Raw genomic sequence first — 17,013 nt, forward strand, 5'->3', positions numbered from 1 at the left:
GAGGAAATATGATGTTCACTTTCAATGCGACCTGTTGGTGGCCATTCCGCCCCAAAAGTGGTGGGAAATAGAGAAGGGAGAGCGCCCCCTGCCGCCTGCGGCGCCCGAGCTAAGCTCCTGATCCCAAGCATCGCCATATTGATGTCCCAGCAACGCTGAGAGGTAATTGTATTTGACCACGAATCGTCGTATGTTTGTTACCACCGTTGACCGTTCCACCTTCGAGGGATAGCGGGGACAACGTAGCGTAGTCTTGCCAGTTCTTTGTAGCCACATTCGTCTTTGCGGGCTGTGTTTTTAAGGCGTTGCCAGCCGCTCGCCTCGCCATCCAAGCAGGCTATTCATTCCCCCCATGAGCCTATTAGCTTAGCACTTTTTAGCTCTAGGAAATAGAAATTTTCGAAGCTTGTGGCTCGGTTTAACATAAACAATGATAATAGAAATCGGCGATTCGCCCCTCCCGGTGTCCAAAATGGATTTTTGTGGCGGAATGACGTTCTTTTAGCGTTGGCAAGTTCTGTGATATGTGACTTGCTACCGGCTTTAGCTTCTCCACTTGACTAGCTAATGCTAACGTGTTAGCAGCCCGGCCAGCTAGCCGGCTTGCCCCGTAAGCTAAGCTAACGTTAGCTCTTTAGCTGCATTGCACTTGTGCAGGCCGTTGAGCGAGGGGGGCTTCTTGCACCCGCCGCGTTCGTTAAAGCGTGAAGCGGGCAAATTGGCCACATCCCCACGAAGCACTTTTGACACCTGATCACAGCATGCGAGTGGATTGATTGCTTAGCCACATCAAAGATGTTGGGTCTTATGAGCCATAGTAGATGGCGTGCGTTAGCTTAGTTTGCCTCATTGACAGCATTGATTGAAATCAACCTACATTGTTTTTTCCCCTTACAGGAAGTATTGTGTGGTTGTTGCCCCCAGTGATGACTGTATTGAACCTCGTACGTCCTGATTAAACTGGTTGGATGCCCCCATTTAACAGCCAGGTGAAAATACACCTATTTGTAACCTAGTCGATTTCAGCCATGTAATAACTTCCATGTAAAAAAATCTAGACGACCTTCCTTTGTCTTAATAACTTGTCAAAGTCACTCATTGCTATGTAATCTTTTGATGGTTGTAAAATATGTCGTCATATCTGCTTGCCAGCGTAGCTCTCGAACTTTAGCGGCCTCTCAACCGATCTCGTTCCCTTTCATCCGTCACCAACTTCCTGGAGGTAACCTCCCAGGTATGTGTCATCATGTATACAGGGAGAAAAAAAAATATTTCAAATATGTAGTTGCGATCTATTGTGTTTAGTTGAGGGTGTGTACACTTCGGTGATCTTGATTCTCTTTGTCTTGTAGGAGATTTTCAAGAAGATTCTGTGTAGAATATGTCTGGACCTGTTCCAAGCCGCTCTCGAGTTTACCCCGATGTAAACACACAGAGACCTCGGGAATACTGGGACTATGAGTCCCATGTTGTGGAGTGGGGGTAAGGCAGACGCGCTGTGAAAGAGTTGCCAATTGGTCCGATCATTAATTCCTAAATTGTCACCTCGCAGAAACCAGGACGACTATCAGCTGGTCAGAAAACTTGGTCGAGGCAAATATAGTGAAGTGTTTGAAGCTATAAACATCACAAACAATGAAAAAGTGGTTGTGAAAATACTAAAGGTATGGCAGTCATCCGGAGGTGGACTAGCCCTATTGCAAAATATTTTCTGACTCTCTTAAAATCCCATTATTGTTCCTTTGTCTTCTCAAAGCCGGTGAAAAAAAAGAAAATCAAGAGAGAAATAAAAATCCTGGAGAACCTCCGGGGCGGCCCAAATATCATCTCACTGCTAGATATTGTCAAGGATCCCGTGGTATGTATTTTGTGCTCCTCTCAGTTGAAAAACGAACGAGTATAATAGTCGTGCAAGAGGCTAACAGCAGGACCCTCACGGGCGGGGTCACATTTCCATTTTTAGGAGTTGTGTTCCTATTCATTCACGCTTTTGTTTCTCCCGCCAGTCCCGAACCCCCGCTCTGGTTTTTGAACATGTGAACAACACAGACTTCAAGGTATGCATCAGACTCGTCATCTCTTTCATGAGCACAACAATCATCTGATAACAAAGCGGAATGTTTCTATTTTACAGCAATTGTATCAAACTCTATCTGACTTTGACATACGGTTTTACATGTATGAAATCTTAAAGGTAAGTCGTCTTTGTAAGGTGTCATTTTATCGCGGAGGGGGGGGGGGGGATGTGAGTTTGACAGGTTGCCTTGCTGTTCTTTAGGCTCTGGATTACTGCCATAGTATGGGCATCATGCACAGAGATGTGAAGCCACACAATGTCATGATCGACCACGAACACAGAAAGGTACTGGCTCGCTTTGGCACGCAAGTTACGACATTCGATTGTGGCGAAATCATCTCGCCTATGTTTTGTTGGAAATGTTCAGCTCCGCCTAATCGACTGGGGATTGGCCGAGTTCTACCACCCAAGCCAGGAATACAACGTGCGAGTGGCCTCCAGGTACTTTAAAGGACCTGAACTACTGGTAGATTACCAGGTGAGGAGCACAGTATGTGTCAAGTGTTTGTATTTTTGGGACGGAATCAATGCGACGTCTCTTGCTTCTCTTGCGCAGATGTATGATTACAATCTTGACATGTGGAGTTTGGGCTGCATGTTGGCCAGCATGATCTTCAGAAAGGAGCCTTTCTTTCACGGTCACGACAACTACGATCAGGTAGGTCGACGACAGGCCTGGCGATCCAACTGGTGCATTTTTAGTAGTGTCTGATAACATTTGATTGTCTTTACAGCTTGTGCGTATTGCAAAAGTCTTAGGCACAGAGGACCTGTACGACTACATCGACAAGTACAACATTGAATTGGATCCACGGTTCAACGACATTTTGGGAAGGTGAGACGGAGGCCGTCCTTGCAGAAACATTTTCAGCATCTCCTTCCCATTGATGACAGAACTATTTCTTCGTCGCATCAAAAAAAGTCTTGCCGCCCCACGCAGTAATGACAAAATCAAACTAGATTTTCTTTTTTTTTTTTTTCCCCCCCCCTGCATCTGAAAATGGCTTCTTGAGTTTACCCAAAGTGCATGACACTCTTGAGTGCACGTTGTGGTCATAGAAAATCAAGCAAGAATCTTTTGTGCAGTTTATGTATGAATTTAGTGCATTTGTTTTTGTTGTTATCTCTAAGTTTTGAGGAAATTCCTTTTTTTTTTTTTGTCTCATAATGCTGTTTGAAATTGGAAAGCTTCATCCCAGGCATGTTATGCACATTGGTTGTGTGCCAGCAGGAGTAAGTTTTTGTGCAATCTGGGTTTCTACACCGGACTGTGTCAGTGTTGGATAATAATATTGTGTAAGCGCAGTGTGAAAAAGCCTCACCAGTCGGGGTTCTACAAACAGGTGACTGAATGTGTCCTGCCGAGTGCCTGTTGGAAGCCATGGGTCTAAAATGACTTGTTTTTCGTTGTCCTTTAGACACTCTCGTAAAAGGTGGGAGAGGTTTGTACACAGTGAGAACCAGCACCTGGTCAGCACAGAGGCTCTGGACTTCCTGGACAAACTGCTGCGCTATGACCATCAAGCCCGACTGACAGCCAAAGAGGCCATGGATCATCCATACTTCTGTTAGTGCTTGAGTCAGCTGACCGAAACCGGGCTCAAATGTATGGAGTGAGTCTTATGACGCCAACTCATTCCAGATCCCATCGTCAGAGATCAGGGAAGGGGGCCCACTCCTGGAGGGATGGCGGCCAGCTCGACACCCGTCAGCTCCTCAAGTATGATGGCTGGTAGGTTGAACTATACCAAGGTGGATTAGGCCCCGCCGTCCGAGTCCCCGTGAGTAATCAAGCTTTACTGCGTGTCCTAGGCATCAGCTCAATGACCTCCTCGCAGCCGCTGGCAAACATCGCCGGGTCACCCGTCATCTCCGCCCCCAACACTTTGGCCACACAAGTTCCTGCAGCCACCGGGGCCCAGCCCTGAGGGACCCACCTGCCCCCGTCCCGTTCCCCCCCCCCCCGAGTCCCGTGTTTGTGTGTGCTCATGGCCACATCCTGCCTAGTTTTCACTGTGGCCCCCGCGCCACAGTTCCCCTTTTTATGTCAACAATAACAAAGATGATTTAAATTGCTTTTCACATTCATTTATATTTTGACACCTGGACTTGACAGATCATGTATTGTTACACCTGTCAGGATTATTAGAATTAATTTGGGTGTGTTGACAATTCTAATAAGATGTAGACATGAAGAGAATGGATAATAAAATTTATTTTGTATGTTCCAAATATACAGTCTTGCTTGAAACTGTTTTGACGCGGGAACCTGCTGTACGACACTGTGAACCTCCCCACGACTTCACGCGACAGTCAGGACTCCGGTGTGCACGGTGCTGTGCACACACAACACACACATCGCTATGTGCAGGAGTTGTCGGTCTTTTGAAGTTGTTAGTTGCTATTATTCAAAAATTGGACTTTTGTAGATATTCTACAGTAACTGTCAGGTTGCATGCACCCAATGCTGAGTATCACAGGGTCGATAGTTTGCCAATTTTATGTTACGTTCACTTCTGTACGTGTATGTATGTGTTCATGTTTGTTTTTTTATGAAGTCTCTTACAAATGATTTTGATGACATAGACAATTTTGTAACTTTTTGTTTTATGTTGGGAAGAGTCATCACCTACGAAAACAACTTCAAAAAAAATAAACAGTTTAAACAGGGATTTGCAGACACCGTCTTTTTTAATTTAACACCCTCCTTATAGACTTGAATATTTTACTGATTTAACAACTATTGCAATTTATTTCAGCATTCAACAATTTACAGTCTAAAAGCAAAGTCAAAGTACCAGTCAAAATGATCTCGAGTTTGTGAAAGTGTGCCCGATTTGTGGACTGTTGTTAGAATATTAATGATCGCTTAAATGTTGTGGAAGGCATTCCAAACTATTTTAAGCCATTACAAATAGCAATTAAATATGACAATATAACTTGTCTTCAAAATAGAAACTTAACACCGCAGAATGTGTTCGTTTTAAGACGACGTTACACAAATAACTACGTATGGAGTCCGTAGTCTACGCAAACGCACTGCAGTACTTTTAATAATTTCAGATATTTTTAATATATATCAAAAACAATGCATGTAAATTTTGCGTTTTCGCTTTCCTGTAGGACACTATGCTGCATTCAAGTACTTGTAAAGGGTAGGAAATAACGCATTTCATGTTTACCCATTATAGAGGCAGTTGAGTGGCGATGGCACTTCGAGGCAAAATGCAACAATTTACTCTAAATATTCACCTCTATTTAAGAATATAAAATGCAATTAAACATGCCAACATATTATTCCGCGTCGTAAGACTTTGCCCCTAAGCAGACATTGAACGCAACTCAGTCACCCCGACACGCCCCTTGCCTGCTTGCAGTGGTGCGTCGAAAAGTTGCTAAAGTTTGCAGCATTTTGCTAAATCGGCTGCAAGTCCTCAACATGGGCAAATGTGGCCTCGTTGCACTTTTTGTCGCGGCGTTATCTGTGCTGCTCGGGGAGCGGATAGTCAACTTAAGGTAAACGATATTTCCCCTGGAATTCCATTCATTATAATTATGTGCGCGTTCCTAACTTTTCATTCGTAAACAAAAGGAAGAGGGCCCTTGCTTCACGTGAGCTGGTCAAGAATCATCTCCCCAATTGTGCTCCACTGAAGAATCTCAGTAAGTCATCTCACCTCGACATTGTTATTATTCACTATAGGGGAAAATTGTTCAATATAATCTTCTCGCAGATGACGGTTCAGAGGACATCACAGTTTTTGGGGATGGATTCGCCTTTGTCAGCACAGTAAGTTTTTAAAGTTTGCATAACTTTATAATGTTCTGAAGTTAGGCTACAAAGTAGAACAATGATAAGAAACTGGATCTATAGTTGTTTTGTTTAAAGTTCCTCCTTCTGACCAATAGTGTCCAGATCACAAGTCCATCATCATTTTTTCCCTCTTCTTTAAAGGGTCTCAAGTACCCTGGTCTGCCCTCTTCTGATGCTCCGGGCAAGATCTTCTTCCTTGATCTGAAAGAAAGAAAGTTGAGGCCGATAGAACTGCGCATGGCGAGGAACTTTGACCTGGAAACATTTAACCCTCATGGCATCAGTGTCTACATTGACCCAACAGGTATGAGTAGTCCTGGGTTGAATTCAAGATTGTTGAGTGATGGTTTTTGTCCACCACAGAACACCTTGGTGTGAGAGTTGTACACTAAGCATGCATACAAACCTGTTCCTTCTCCAAGAATGTGCGAAACCTTACCCTTGGGTGTGTTTGTTTTAATAACCAAGCTTGCTTTAAATACTATCACAGCTTATTCCAACAATGCTCTGTGTTGTTTTCATGTTCTGCTAAATCTGTTCCTTTTAACACAATGGTGTTGTTTTACAGAAGAAGTGGTGTACCTTTTCGTCGTCAACCATCCTGACCAAAATAGCCAGGTGGAGTTGTTTAAATTTGTCGAGGAGGAATTATCGCTGATGCATCTGAAGACCTTCAAACATGATCTTCTTCATAGGTGCGCTTCTCAGGGGGACGCAGTGATGAAGCAGTCTTTATTTTTTTTAACATGAGGCCGATTTATTTCATTTCACTCGGACGCTGACGGTCATATTTTAAATTACGTGAAATATTTTGTAGATTTCTAATGCTATTCTTTTTTTTCCCCTTTCTGTTTTTCCAGTGTCAATGATATTGTGGCTTTGGGAAAGGATCATTTCTATGCCACTAATGATCACTATTTTTCCAATCAAGGCCTTAAATTTCTGGAGTTTCTCTTGGCTCAACCTTGGACTAACGTTGTGTATTACAGTGAGGACATAGTCAAAATTGTCTCTCAGGGATATTACATGGCAAATGGCATTAACGTCTCACCGGACAAAAGGTTGGCGGCATCTTTTTTTTTATGGTAGTCTTGAGGGAAAAAAAAAACACATCACAAATTAATCATTTATTGTCATGAATAGGCACGTATATGTGATGGATATACTTGACCATAAAGTGCATGTGTTGGAAAGGAAAGAAGACAATGGACTGGCCTTTGTGAAGGTAAATCATTTTTGAACACAAAAAAAAAAAAATCTCATTTAAAATTATTCTTGATGTTAATTATAGCTATACAAAAGTATTTCACATTATGCCAGACAAAGCTCCTAATTTAATTTAATTTACTCTTACGGTGTCACCAGGCCGTAGATGTGGGTTCACTGTGTGACAACATTGAAGTCGACCCAATAACAGGTGACCTGTGGCTAGGCTGCCATCCCAACGGATGGAAAGCTTTGAACGTGGACCCTAACGATCCGGCTGGATCGGAGGTATGCAAAAAACACACCAGCCATGCCAACCGACTGTTGTGCAGTTTTGCAATTCATTATGTCTCGTTGTGTCGTTCAGGTTATCCGCATCCAAAACATTCATTCAGAAGAGCCCTCGGTGAAGCAGATGTTTGCTGATGATGGTCACATGATTATGGGCTCATCTGTCGCTACGACCTATGGACACAAAGTGCTCATTGGATCAGTTTTTCATAAGGCCGTATGTTGTGATTTGGAATAGACGATGATGTCATCTTACAAAACAGCAGGGAACACGATATGAATAAAAGTAGTTTTTGCCACTGTATGAAAAAAAAAAAAATGCACTTCTTATAGGAAAGAAGATGTTTTTGGGTGATGGTGAATTGTGAAAAATATGAACGGCTCTGTGAATATTTTATTGGAAGATAGTAATGATAATGCAATATTACTGTGTTTGTAGTGTGTAAAGTTTTTAAAAGTTTTTTTCCTGTGGGTTTGGCAACTAGTTCATCTTGCCCAAAATCTTCTCGAATAGATTCCGGCAACCACAAGTACAAAATTGACCTATGATTAGATCGATGAATGTGCTTACACGTTTTTTAGTTAAAACACTAAGAATATATTCGATCAAATTTTGTGCTGTAAAACCAAAAACATGCACTCAAATAAAAACATTTTAAAATCCACTTTTTGATCATTTGATGTGGTTTACTTGTGTTACTCTGGAGGCATAACCAAACTTTTGAGCAGCAGGCAGATAAACGAGGGGTCATCCATTCCCCTATGTATTTACTCCCTCTCTCTCTCTCTTTCAGATTCGGGTTAGCTGAGTAAGCTATTTATTCTGAAATTTAGCTGTCCTCTGTACAGTGTGCTGTGCTGTTCAAACATGGAAACACTGGGCTTGCTCTCAGTGGCTGTGACATTGTTTTACATGCTGCTTGGCGAGAGGATGGTCAATGTGAGGTAAGCGAGCACCAGCATTCACTTTTGAAGTTTAGCCTGCTTTATATTTGCGTTTTTCTACACTTCTGTGTCATCACTAACATTGCAGAAAAATGTATCTGGCATCCCGAGAGCCTGTCAAGAATCACCTACCTAACTGTGTACTGCTGAAGAATCTGAGTAAGTAATATTTTATTCCAAATACAATTAAATAGTGATTTATATATTTTTTTTTAATACAGATAATGGTTCAGAGGATATAACGGTCTTTGGAGATGGACTCGCTTTTATCAGCACTGTAAGTGGAATTGGTCCAATGATCACCTCTTGCTAGAGATGTTCTTACCATGATCATATTTGTCTTTTGGGTTTGGGTTTAACAGTTCTCCTAATGATTGAATGGCATAAACTGTTATTTCAAAATAAAATATACATTTTACACATTTCCGTACATGACCTAAAGCTGGTCCTCATCCTCTGGAATGCAAGCTATGGTTGAAGACAGCAATATTTTTGATTGGATTCAGTCTTGGAAAGATTCTGGTCAGTAGACCACAGTGAGAATTTTTTAAAATAAATTTTCTCTAGATTTTCTTTTTTTTTTTAACACTATATCTTGAATATTATTGAAGAGCCAAGACTTTTTTTTTTCAGGTTGTACATGCTGTAAAAAAAAGACTACACTTGTCGACTATAAAGCAGGCTCACAACTAAAATCGAAGATTGCAGTCACACAGACTGACAGGTTGGCCTCAACCAACCCTCACAGAATCCAAAAATCCACAGTGGACACAACTCGATGAGACCGCAAGTCATTGCCCTTATTTGAACCGTTCCTGATGCAAAGCTCTGTAGATAACACAGTGGCCTGCTGACGTCAAGTCGGGACCCTGTAATGTTTCCACCTACCTTGCACTCCCCCTTAGTTCTTTAAAAAAAAATATGAAGACCTAGTCTGTTTGCAGAAGGTACATCATTCCATGAAGAAAAGTAATGAATCCACCAAATAAAATCCAGAAGCTCTTGATTCAATTTGGCACCAGCACAGAGCTCCTAGAGATAAACAAACGATGTCTCTTTGTACATTTTGGGATTTTCTAGGGTTTAAATTACCCCGGAGTTCCATCTTCTGATGCTCCCGGTAAGATCTTCCTCCTGGATCTGAAGGAGTCCAACATGGAACCAGTGGAGCTGCCCATATCGAAGAACTTTGACCTGGAGACGTTCAACCCTCATGGCATCAGTGTCTACACAGAACCAACCAGTATGAGCAGTCCTATTTGGAGATGATCGACTTTTAGGCCTGTCAATTTAACTATTTGAGGAGCATTGGATTTATGGCATTGAAATCACTGCCCAATCATTTTCAGATGGCACAGTGTACTTGTTTGTTGTGAATCATCCTCACCACAAAAGCCAAGTCGAATTATTTGAATTTGTGGAGAAAGGATTCTCCCTGCTGCATCTTAAGACCTTCAAACATAAACTCCTTCACAGGTATTCTAAGGCGACTTTTCATTTTTATAATAATCTAAAAAAAATAACACTTATAGCCAGAAATTTATTTGTTCTTCTCTTCTTTCTAGTGTAAATGATATCGTGGCTTTGGGGTTGGATCGATTCTATGCCACCAATGATCACTATTTTTCAGATGAACTTCTGAAAACTATCATGGAGCCGCTTCTGGGTCAACCTTTGTCTAACGTTGTGTACTACAGTACAGACATGGTCAAAGTGGTCTCTGTGGGCTATTATTTTGCTAATGGCATCAACATTTCACCCGACAAAAGGTTGGTGAGTTCTTTAAGAGTTGCACAATTGAGATAAGAATATCTACTTATATATATTTTTTGACAGGCATATTTATGTGATGGATATTCTGGGCCATAATCTGCACGTGTTTGAGCGGAAAGAAGATAATGCGTTGGCGTTTGTGAAGGTAAATGTAAATTTAAAAAAATGTTAGATTATATCTGGCTTTTTTCTTCTCTATTTCCACCAGTCCCTGGCTTTGGGTTCACTATGTGACAACATTGAAGTTGACCCAAAAACAGGTGACCTGTGGTTAGGCTGTCACATCAACCTCATGAGAATTTTCCACTTTGACCCTAAAAATCCACCTGGATCAGAGGTTTGTCTCTTCACGTTTTTTTTCACTTGGCTGAGTTGTGACATGCTGGCATCCAAATTGAATTATTTCATGATGCTGTGTCGTCCAGGTCATCCGCATCCAGAACATTCACTCGGACGTGCCAGTAGTGACTCAAGTGTATGCCGATGATGGTCACGTGATTATGGGCTCATCTGTCGCTACGATCTATGGAGGGAAATTGATCATTGGAACAGTGTTTCATAAAGCTTTATGCTGTGATTTAGATTAGGGAGGAAATTGCCTTTAAAAAAAAAAAAACAGACTTGAAAAATAATTTTATGAGACAAAATATTTGTAATTCTCGTCTTCCTGTAAAAATGTATGTTGATAGAACTTCATGCAGATTAGCCTGAGATACAAAAACACATTTTGGAGCAAATCATAATGCAACACAATACAAAAAATAAAAATGAATAGTGCATTTCACAACAGCTGTAACAACACGCTTTTACCATAATGATACAATCACAAAAACAAACAAAAAAACTACATTAACACTCAAATTAATGTACATTGATTGTAATAGGTAGACAAGAATGGAACAATAACAGCAAATAAATTACACCAATTGTAAAACACATTACAAATACATTCCTGAGTATCACTAGCAATGAAATGTAACAGAAGTACAACATTCATCAGTGTGGTGTAGAAAAATTGGAGCCATAAATTTGAACCAAAGCAGAGATTATGTCCAACTGAATATCATCTCTTTGGCACATATGCTGGATTATTTCTCCAAAACATTCAGTACAATTTGAATCTTTAGCCCTTTTCATCCTTATTAAGTAAAGTGTCTTCTTCTTCTACTTTTGATATTATAAACCGAGGCAAACCATCACTTGGCTGTGTGATTTCTTCTTGTGTGCTTCCTGAGGCTGGCACAGTAAATAGTATAATGTCACGGTTTGGTGAATCTTGAACTTCATCTAACGTCTCATCGGTTTCCGATTGCTCGGCTGGTTCTTTTGTCGTGGAAGTTTCTTGGTCAACAGATTGACTCTCTCTGGCTTGGCAAGCGTCATTCGTTGGGTTGATGAACACTTCGCTGATGCTCAACAAATATCTGTGTCGCGGCGAGTGATCCAGCGTCTCGATGTTGGTGGTCACAATGTCGCTGCAGCTTTTGGAGCGATTGAAAAGGGCAGCGGAATTTGGTTTTTCGCTTTTGCCAATCTCCTTGATGACCGTGCTGTAGTCTTCTCCCTTATCCGATAAGAAGCTAAAAATATCAACGACGGTCGGCCTGTCGCCCGACTCGGGCGTGTTTTTTTCGGACTCCGGTTCGCGGTCGAGGAAGGGTCGGCGTTTGTGTCGTCTTTTCTTCAGCACCTTGTGAGCCTCCACGACCATGTTTACGTTCCAGCTGAAGAACAGAGACAGCCACGCCAGTCCCATGTAGATCCATAGCTCCGCAAAAACTCTGTACAACCTCGGGTATTCAATATTTGGATTCACACCTGAAAGGAATCAAATCTATGTGTGGTAAATCAAAATAATTGCTAAACGCACAACAATGAGAAATTAATGATAATCGGAAGTCAACCTGCCACGTAATCTCCGAAGCCGACAGTTGTGAGGGTGATGAAAGAAAAATAGAGGCCTTCCAAATAACTCCATCCTTCCAAGGACATGAAAATAAGCGGAGGGATCACCAAGTGCACGAAGAGCCCCCATAACAAGAAAATAATGGTGCAGATGAGCTGAACACGTTTCTGGAAAAAAATATATATATATATTTGATGTGATTCTGAAACTCTATACTATTTAATATCCAAATGGTTGTTACATCTTACCACTGGCATGTTTTTGCGGATGAGAATCTGGGAGAGACGTTTAGCCCGGTCTCCAAAAAACGAACCCAGCTTACTGATCCACACCAGACACAGCGGGATGCCACACAGACCATACAGGATGCAAAAGATTCGACCTCCATTAGTCTTTGGGGCGACATTACCATAACCTATGGAATATAGCAACAACACAAATGGGAATTTAACTGGATTTAATTTTCCAGTTGCAAAATTATTGACACCCCCGCTAATTAATGACTGGGCTTGACCTATTGCAGTGTGTTTTGGGATCTTCACACGGACGTGATGTCGCTACCTACTTATCGGATGGTATATTTGGCTTTTTTACTTACTTACTTTTTTTTTTACATTTTTTGGTGCCATGCTTTAATGAATCAATAAATAATGTCAATGCGACTAAAAAGAAACGTTCTATTTGCTGTGCATGCTGTGTCTTTTTGTTTTTCCCAGTGACATATTCAAGCTTAGGGACGTTTTAAGATGTAATAACCAATACACAAACCTATTGTTGTGACAATAGTCGCAGCAAAGATGACGGAATTCCCCCAGTCCCACATGGTGTGATGTTTCTCCCCAGTGATGATCACACCTTGGCCCGCAGCCTCTGACACGACCTGGAAGATGAATTATTAACAGACATAATCAATTTTCCTTTTTTTTTTTTTACAGGTTCATTGTTAATTCGATTCCTCTCAAAGTTTGAACATATTTGTAAAGGCTGAATCTGTGGTCTTGCATTGGATTCCATTAGATGTGCAAGGTTAATTGAATAAAATACTGTTACACGCAAATCTAAACGTCGCGTGAGATTATAACAAATAAAAACACTTGTTGAGCCAGACAAGACACACCTTGTGCTAACATTCCAACTTGAATGGGACGTGTAGGTTCACGCTCACTGCCCGTGTGTACAATATTTTAAATATCCCCTCTGCTTTTACTTCCTAGAGAAACAAATGTATGACAAAATGAGCTTTTTAGAGGGGAGGGGGGAAATATAATGCGCATTTGAATGAGACGGCAGAGCTGCCTGGTTCAACTCAATGAACATATGGAGTGCGTTTCCTATTTAATTACATTGTTAAACCCCCGCATTGTTGCTCTATGTCAATTTGTATAGAAAATAAAGTCCATAAGTACCTCAAGAATTTCATCCAGATCCTCTTTCCTAAGGCAGGGGTACTTCTTCAAAATCTGTTCCTTTTGAAGAACATATTTGCTCCTTGCCAATTTCCAGTTTGGCTCTTCAAGAATTTGAAATATCGCAGCCCCAATGGACAAATAGAATATGATGCACGATGTTAAAAGGGGGCCAGTCATATTTAAGAAACAACTTACTGCCCCATTCGGCAGCGTCGTCTCTCATTCCCCTTTCGACTTTCTTCCTGGCAAAAAGAAGAAAAAAAAAAACTTCCGGGCGCGCACTTGCATACACGCACGCCTCTCTGTTTGGTCACCTGAATACGTCATCAACACCTACCTGGATGGCTGCAGGTGAAAAGGGGTACACTCTTCTAACTTAACAAAATGTATTATTATTATTATTATTATTATTATTATTATTATTATTATTATTATTATTATTATTATTATTATTATTATTATTATTATTATTATTATTATTATTATTATTATTACTGTGTGCGGGCAGCGTGAGTTCGATTGTCGCTCAGAGGCGGTGTTGAGGGTGGAGGAATAAAAACAATACAATGTGTTGTTTATCGTGTTTGTACGATCTATCTTTTTTTTTTTTTTACAGTGCAGTGAGCGTTGCACAAACTTGACCATATTGGACCGTTCATGCGAGTGACAGTTGCCCTTATCTTCATTTGCAGCGACAGCAATCATCTTTTCGTGTAACATTACTGTAAGTGGGGTGGTACCAGACTGTAATGTAAAAATAAACTTTAAAAAAATGTAAAACAAATATTAATATATACATAATTGTGATATATAATTATAATTTAACCAATAATTTCCTGTGTGCAGCCTGCTGACAACTTTTTTTCCCCTTCAACTGCGGATGCGCAGCGCCTTGCGCATTAACGCAAACTAATGATCATTAGTTTATTGGAAACAAAATAGTATATATACGATGTGGAGACCCCACAAGGCGTTTAAATGGATAAAACAGAGCAAGAGTTGTGCATATAGTCTACAGTCCTTAACTCCACCCTTCAGGTCGACGGTTTTGCTTGGTCATTGCTGCTGCGTTACCGCCCCCGTGGAAACCCGCTCGACTGACTCCTCCTGGAGAGGGAAACACCGGAACTAAAGACTCCTCCACTAAAGATGGCGCCAACCTATCATCCAAACATGTCATTGCTCAGGTAAGAAATATTTCATTATGCACAGGTACCGAGTTTTGCAATTGAAATTTCTCATCCTTGTGGTTGGACTCGGCTGTTGAATCCAAGTCGCTGTGCGTCAGCGCTGAGCACCACCGATGACTTGTGTTGTTACCATAGCGCTCATTAGATAAACTCATATTATTAATATTGTTTGAATACTTTTAAACATTATTATGGGTGCTAATGATTTACAGAGTGCACATCTATTTTTCTGTTTCAGTTATTATTGTAAATAATCCAACCTTAACTACTTGGGGTAATATTTATTTTCTTCTTCTGAAGGTATAGCAACACTTCTTTTTTTATGTTGCTTCAGATTTGTTGTTTTGTACTGACATATTTATTTATTTTACTGTTTACTGCTTGCAAACCTTTGACTCTCAATAGTATTTACCTAATACACATTGCCTTTATTCTGTTTTTGCTCAATTAACACTTTTCTTTTTTGTTTTTCATGTGCACGCACTTTCATGGACGTTGACATGATCATGTGAGTATCCATGTCCTTTTAACCTTTTAAAATATTATGTGGTCTCATAAAAATTGGATACTGCTTGTGTGTTGCATATATCAAGTAATTTAACACCTTATAAGTAAGGGCATTGTAATTCTGTGCAACAGCTATCGTGTGGCATTTCTTCACTTTTTGGAGGGAGGGGTGGGGTCACCCAATCACCCCGAGGCCTGTGCACGCAAACACATCTTTATCTTATGAGAACAGATGCTTTCGAAATGCCTTCCAAGGTAGCCAGGAAATGGCGGGATTCCTTCACTATTGCCTTTTTTTTGTTTTTTTTTTTAAAAAACGTGATGTTGTCTTTTCATTTAAAAACAACCACACTTCACTGACTTATGCTGTATCAGTACACAAACAACAATTCACACTCACATTTACACTAATGGACAATTCCGACTTTTCAATGAGAGTTTGAACCTCAGAACTGTGAGGCAGATTTGCTAACCACTGTGCTAATACATTTTTTTTTAATGTCACTAAATATATATATATATAAATAATTATGTATAGTGTGCAAATACATAGTGACTGAACTCCTGCATTATTAAGTGTGCTCATTTGTTTCTCCACTAGGTGGCAGCACACACTAGCACAAGCCAGTAGAATTCAAACAGGATGATGCACTCAAATGGCCATCATCTGTTTGGCCAGTGCAGAGTTGTTGATTTAAAATACAAAACAGACCAAACAATAATATCCGTACGAGATTTTTTAATGATACATATCAGAAAGATCTCATTGCTCTATGGAATAATATTTACAGATACCTTTTTTTTTTTTTTAACAGAGGGCACTTAAGTTAGAGTTCTTGTGACTGCAATTTACAGTAAATATTATTTCTTGAAAAACGGTGCTTGATCTAAATTCATATACACAAGCCAAAGCAAAATATGACTGCTTTTACAGTGGGGCAGCAACATTCTTGCTTTATGAATTCTTCATGATATAACAGGGCCTCATGAATATTGATGTCCAGTTGCCATCCCATTAGTGCTCCACCAAGCTCAGGGCGGGAGCACAAACAAAAACCACAACAAGCGAGCTTCCGTGCGTGCACTCGAGTCATATTTTGCAACATTTTCCTGGCGGCGTTTAGCTTTACGTAAGATGCGTGAGGCTACTACCCTATGATGTGCGCCCAGATGCTTCACTAATAGTCAATGATTTGGGTGGATACAGTGTGGGACTTTATTACGTAATCATCCAGTGACTGAGCCAGAGAGGGATAAAGATGTTCCAAAACATCGTCCTCTCCCCAACCCCCCCACCGCTGTGCACTCTGCCGGAGATGAACGATGCTCTGCATCATCATACATGTCCGATTTTTGTTTGTTTTTTTCTTGAGAAAGCGTCACTCCTTTAGGGTGTGTCCAGAGCTTGAGTGGGAGTGAGTCTGTGCTTCCAGTCTGGCGTGGTCTCAGGGGATTGTAGGTCTGCTCCTCCCCTCCTGGTTCTGTCTGCCGTGGCTCTCTTGGGTCCAGCACAACACCTGCTTCTTGCACCAGCGCACGACAGTCTCCTAAGCAACTGAGCTGCGGCACCACTCCTTCATACACCCTTTTTTTTTTCTCGCTCTCAGATCAGGACACATCCAAGCGGGATGAATAGAACCAATAAACTAAGTACTGCCTTTCCTACTGTATCGGGGCAGCACTAGTCGGGTCGCTTCCGGGAATACATTGGTAAATGTTTAACAGCACTTCCAACGAATGCCCTGATGTTGTGTCACTTTGACTAAAGTCTACAAGGAAAAAAAGTGACTTTTGCCGTGTTGGAGGTATTTATTTTAGGGGGTTTCCTCTGTAAACCGGCCGTTTTGGATTTATTGGAAAAGCAGAATCACCTTTTTACTGGTAAGATCTTTGTT

At 40.9% G+C, this 17,013-nt stretch overlaps 4 protein-coding genes across 6 annotated transcripts; 3 read left to right on the forward strand and 1 right to left on the reverse strand.

The window, feature by feature from the left end:
* The first annotated feature begins 33 nt into the window (after positions 1-33).
* On the forward strand, positions 34-4,749 carry LOC133160798 (casein kinase II subunit alpha). 2 transcript variants are annotated; one of them, XM_061288854.1, is made up of 15 exons: positions 34-162; positions 898-989; positions 1,153-1,234; positions 1,353-1,482; positions 1,553-1,664; positions 1,757-1,858; positions 2,007-2,057; positions 2,135-2,194; positions 2,279-2,362; positions 2,445-2,555; positions 2,634-2,735; positions 2,812-2,912; positions 3,496-3,644; positions 3,720-3,809; positions 3,890-4,749. In XM_061288854.1, the coding sequence occupies exons 4-15, from the start codon at positions 1,382-1,384 to the stop codon at positions 4,003-4,005; spliced, it is 1,179 nt and encodes a 392-aa protein (XP_061144838.1). In that variant the 5' UTR covers positions 34-162; positions 898-989; positions 1,153-1,234; positions 1,353-1,381; the 3' UTR covers positions 4,006-4,749. The 2 variants fall into 2 exon arrangements, with proteins under 2 accessions (XP_061144838.1, XP_061144839.1); XM_061288855.1 differs by having other exon boundaries at positions 1,158-1,234.
* Positions 4,750-5,431: 682 nt separating this feature from the next.
* On the forward strand, positions 5,432-8,053 carry LOC133161005 (serum paraoxonase/arylesterase 2-like). 2 transcript variants are annotated; one of them, XM_061289169.1, is made up of 9 exons: positions 5,432-5,593; positions 5,670-5,740; positions 5,812-5,867; positions 6,033-6,195; positions 6,463-6,586; positions 6,752-6,952; positions 7,035-7,116; positions 7,257-7,385; positions 7,465-8,053. In XM_061289169.1, the coding sequence occupies exons 1-9, from the start codon at positions 5,517-5,519 to the stop codon at positions 7,624-7,626; spliced, it is 1,065 nt and encodes a 354-aa protein (XP_061145153.1). In that variant the 5' UTR covers positions 5,432-5,516; the 3' UTR covers positions 7,627-8,053. The 2 variants fall into 2 exon arrangements, with proteins under 2 accessions (XP_061145153.1, XP_061145152.1); XM_061289168.1 differs by having other exon boundaries at positions 5,434-5,593; positions 6,460-6,586.
* Positions 8,054-8,181: 128 nt separating this feature from the next.
* On the forward strand, positions 8,182-11,874 carry LOC133161004 (serum paraoxonase/arylesterase 2-like). The gene is made up of 9 exons (XM_061289167.1): positions 8,182-8,333; positions 8,422-8,492; positions 8,555-8,610; positions 9,414-9,576; positions 9,683-9,809; positions 9,899-10,102; positions 10,170-10,251; positions 10,315-10,443; positions 10,532-11,874. The coding sequence occupies exons 1-9, from the start codon at positions 8,257-8,259 to the stop codon at positions 10,691-10,693; spliced, it is 1,071 nt and encodes a 356-aa protein (XP_061145151.1). The 5' UTR covers positions 8,182-8,256; the 3' UTR covers positions 10,694-11,874.
* Positions 10,728-13,690, reverse strand: LOC133161003 (potassium channel subfamily K member 5-like). Its single transcript, XM_061289166.1, has 5 exons — positions 13,419-13,690; positions 12,781-12,892; positions 12,261-12,427; positions 12,011-12,179; positions 10,728-11,924 (listed from the first exon to the last, which is right to left on the reverse strand). The coding sequence occupies exons 1-5, from the start codon at positions 13,596-13,598 to the stop codon at positions 11,230-11,232; spliced, it is 1,323 nt and encodes a 440-aa protein (XP_061145150.1). The 5' UTR covers positions 13,599-13,690; the 3' UTR covers positions 10,728-11,229.
* Positions 13,691-17,013: the final 3,323 nt, after the last annotated feature.

This window comes from Syngnathus typhle, linkage group LG10, assembly GCF_033458585.1.
Source record: "Syngnathus typhle isolate RoL2023-S1 ecotype Sweden linkage group LG10, RoL_Styp_1.0, whole genome shotgun sequence".
Lineage (NCBI taxonomy): Eukaryota > Metazoa > Chordata > Actinopteri > Syngnathiformes > Syngnathidae > Syngnathus > Syngnathus typhle.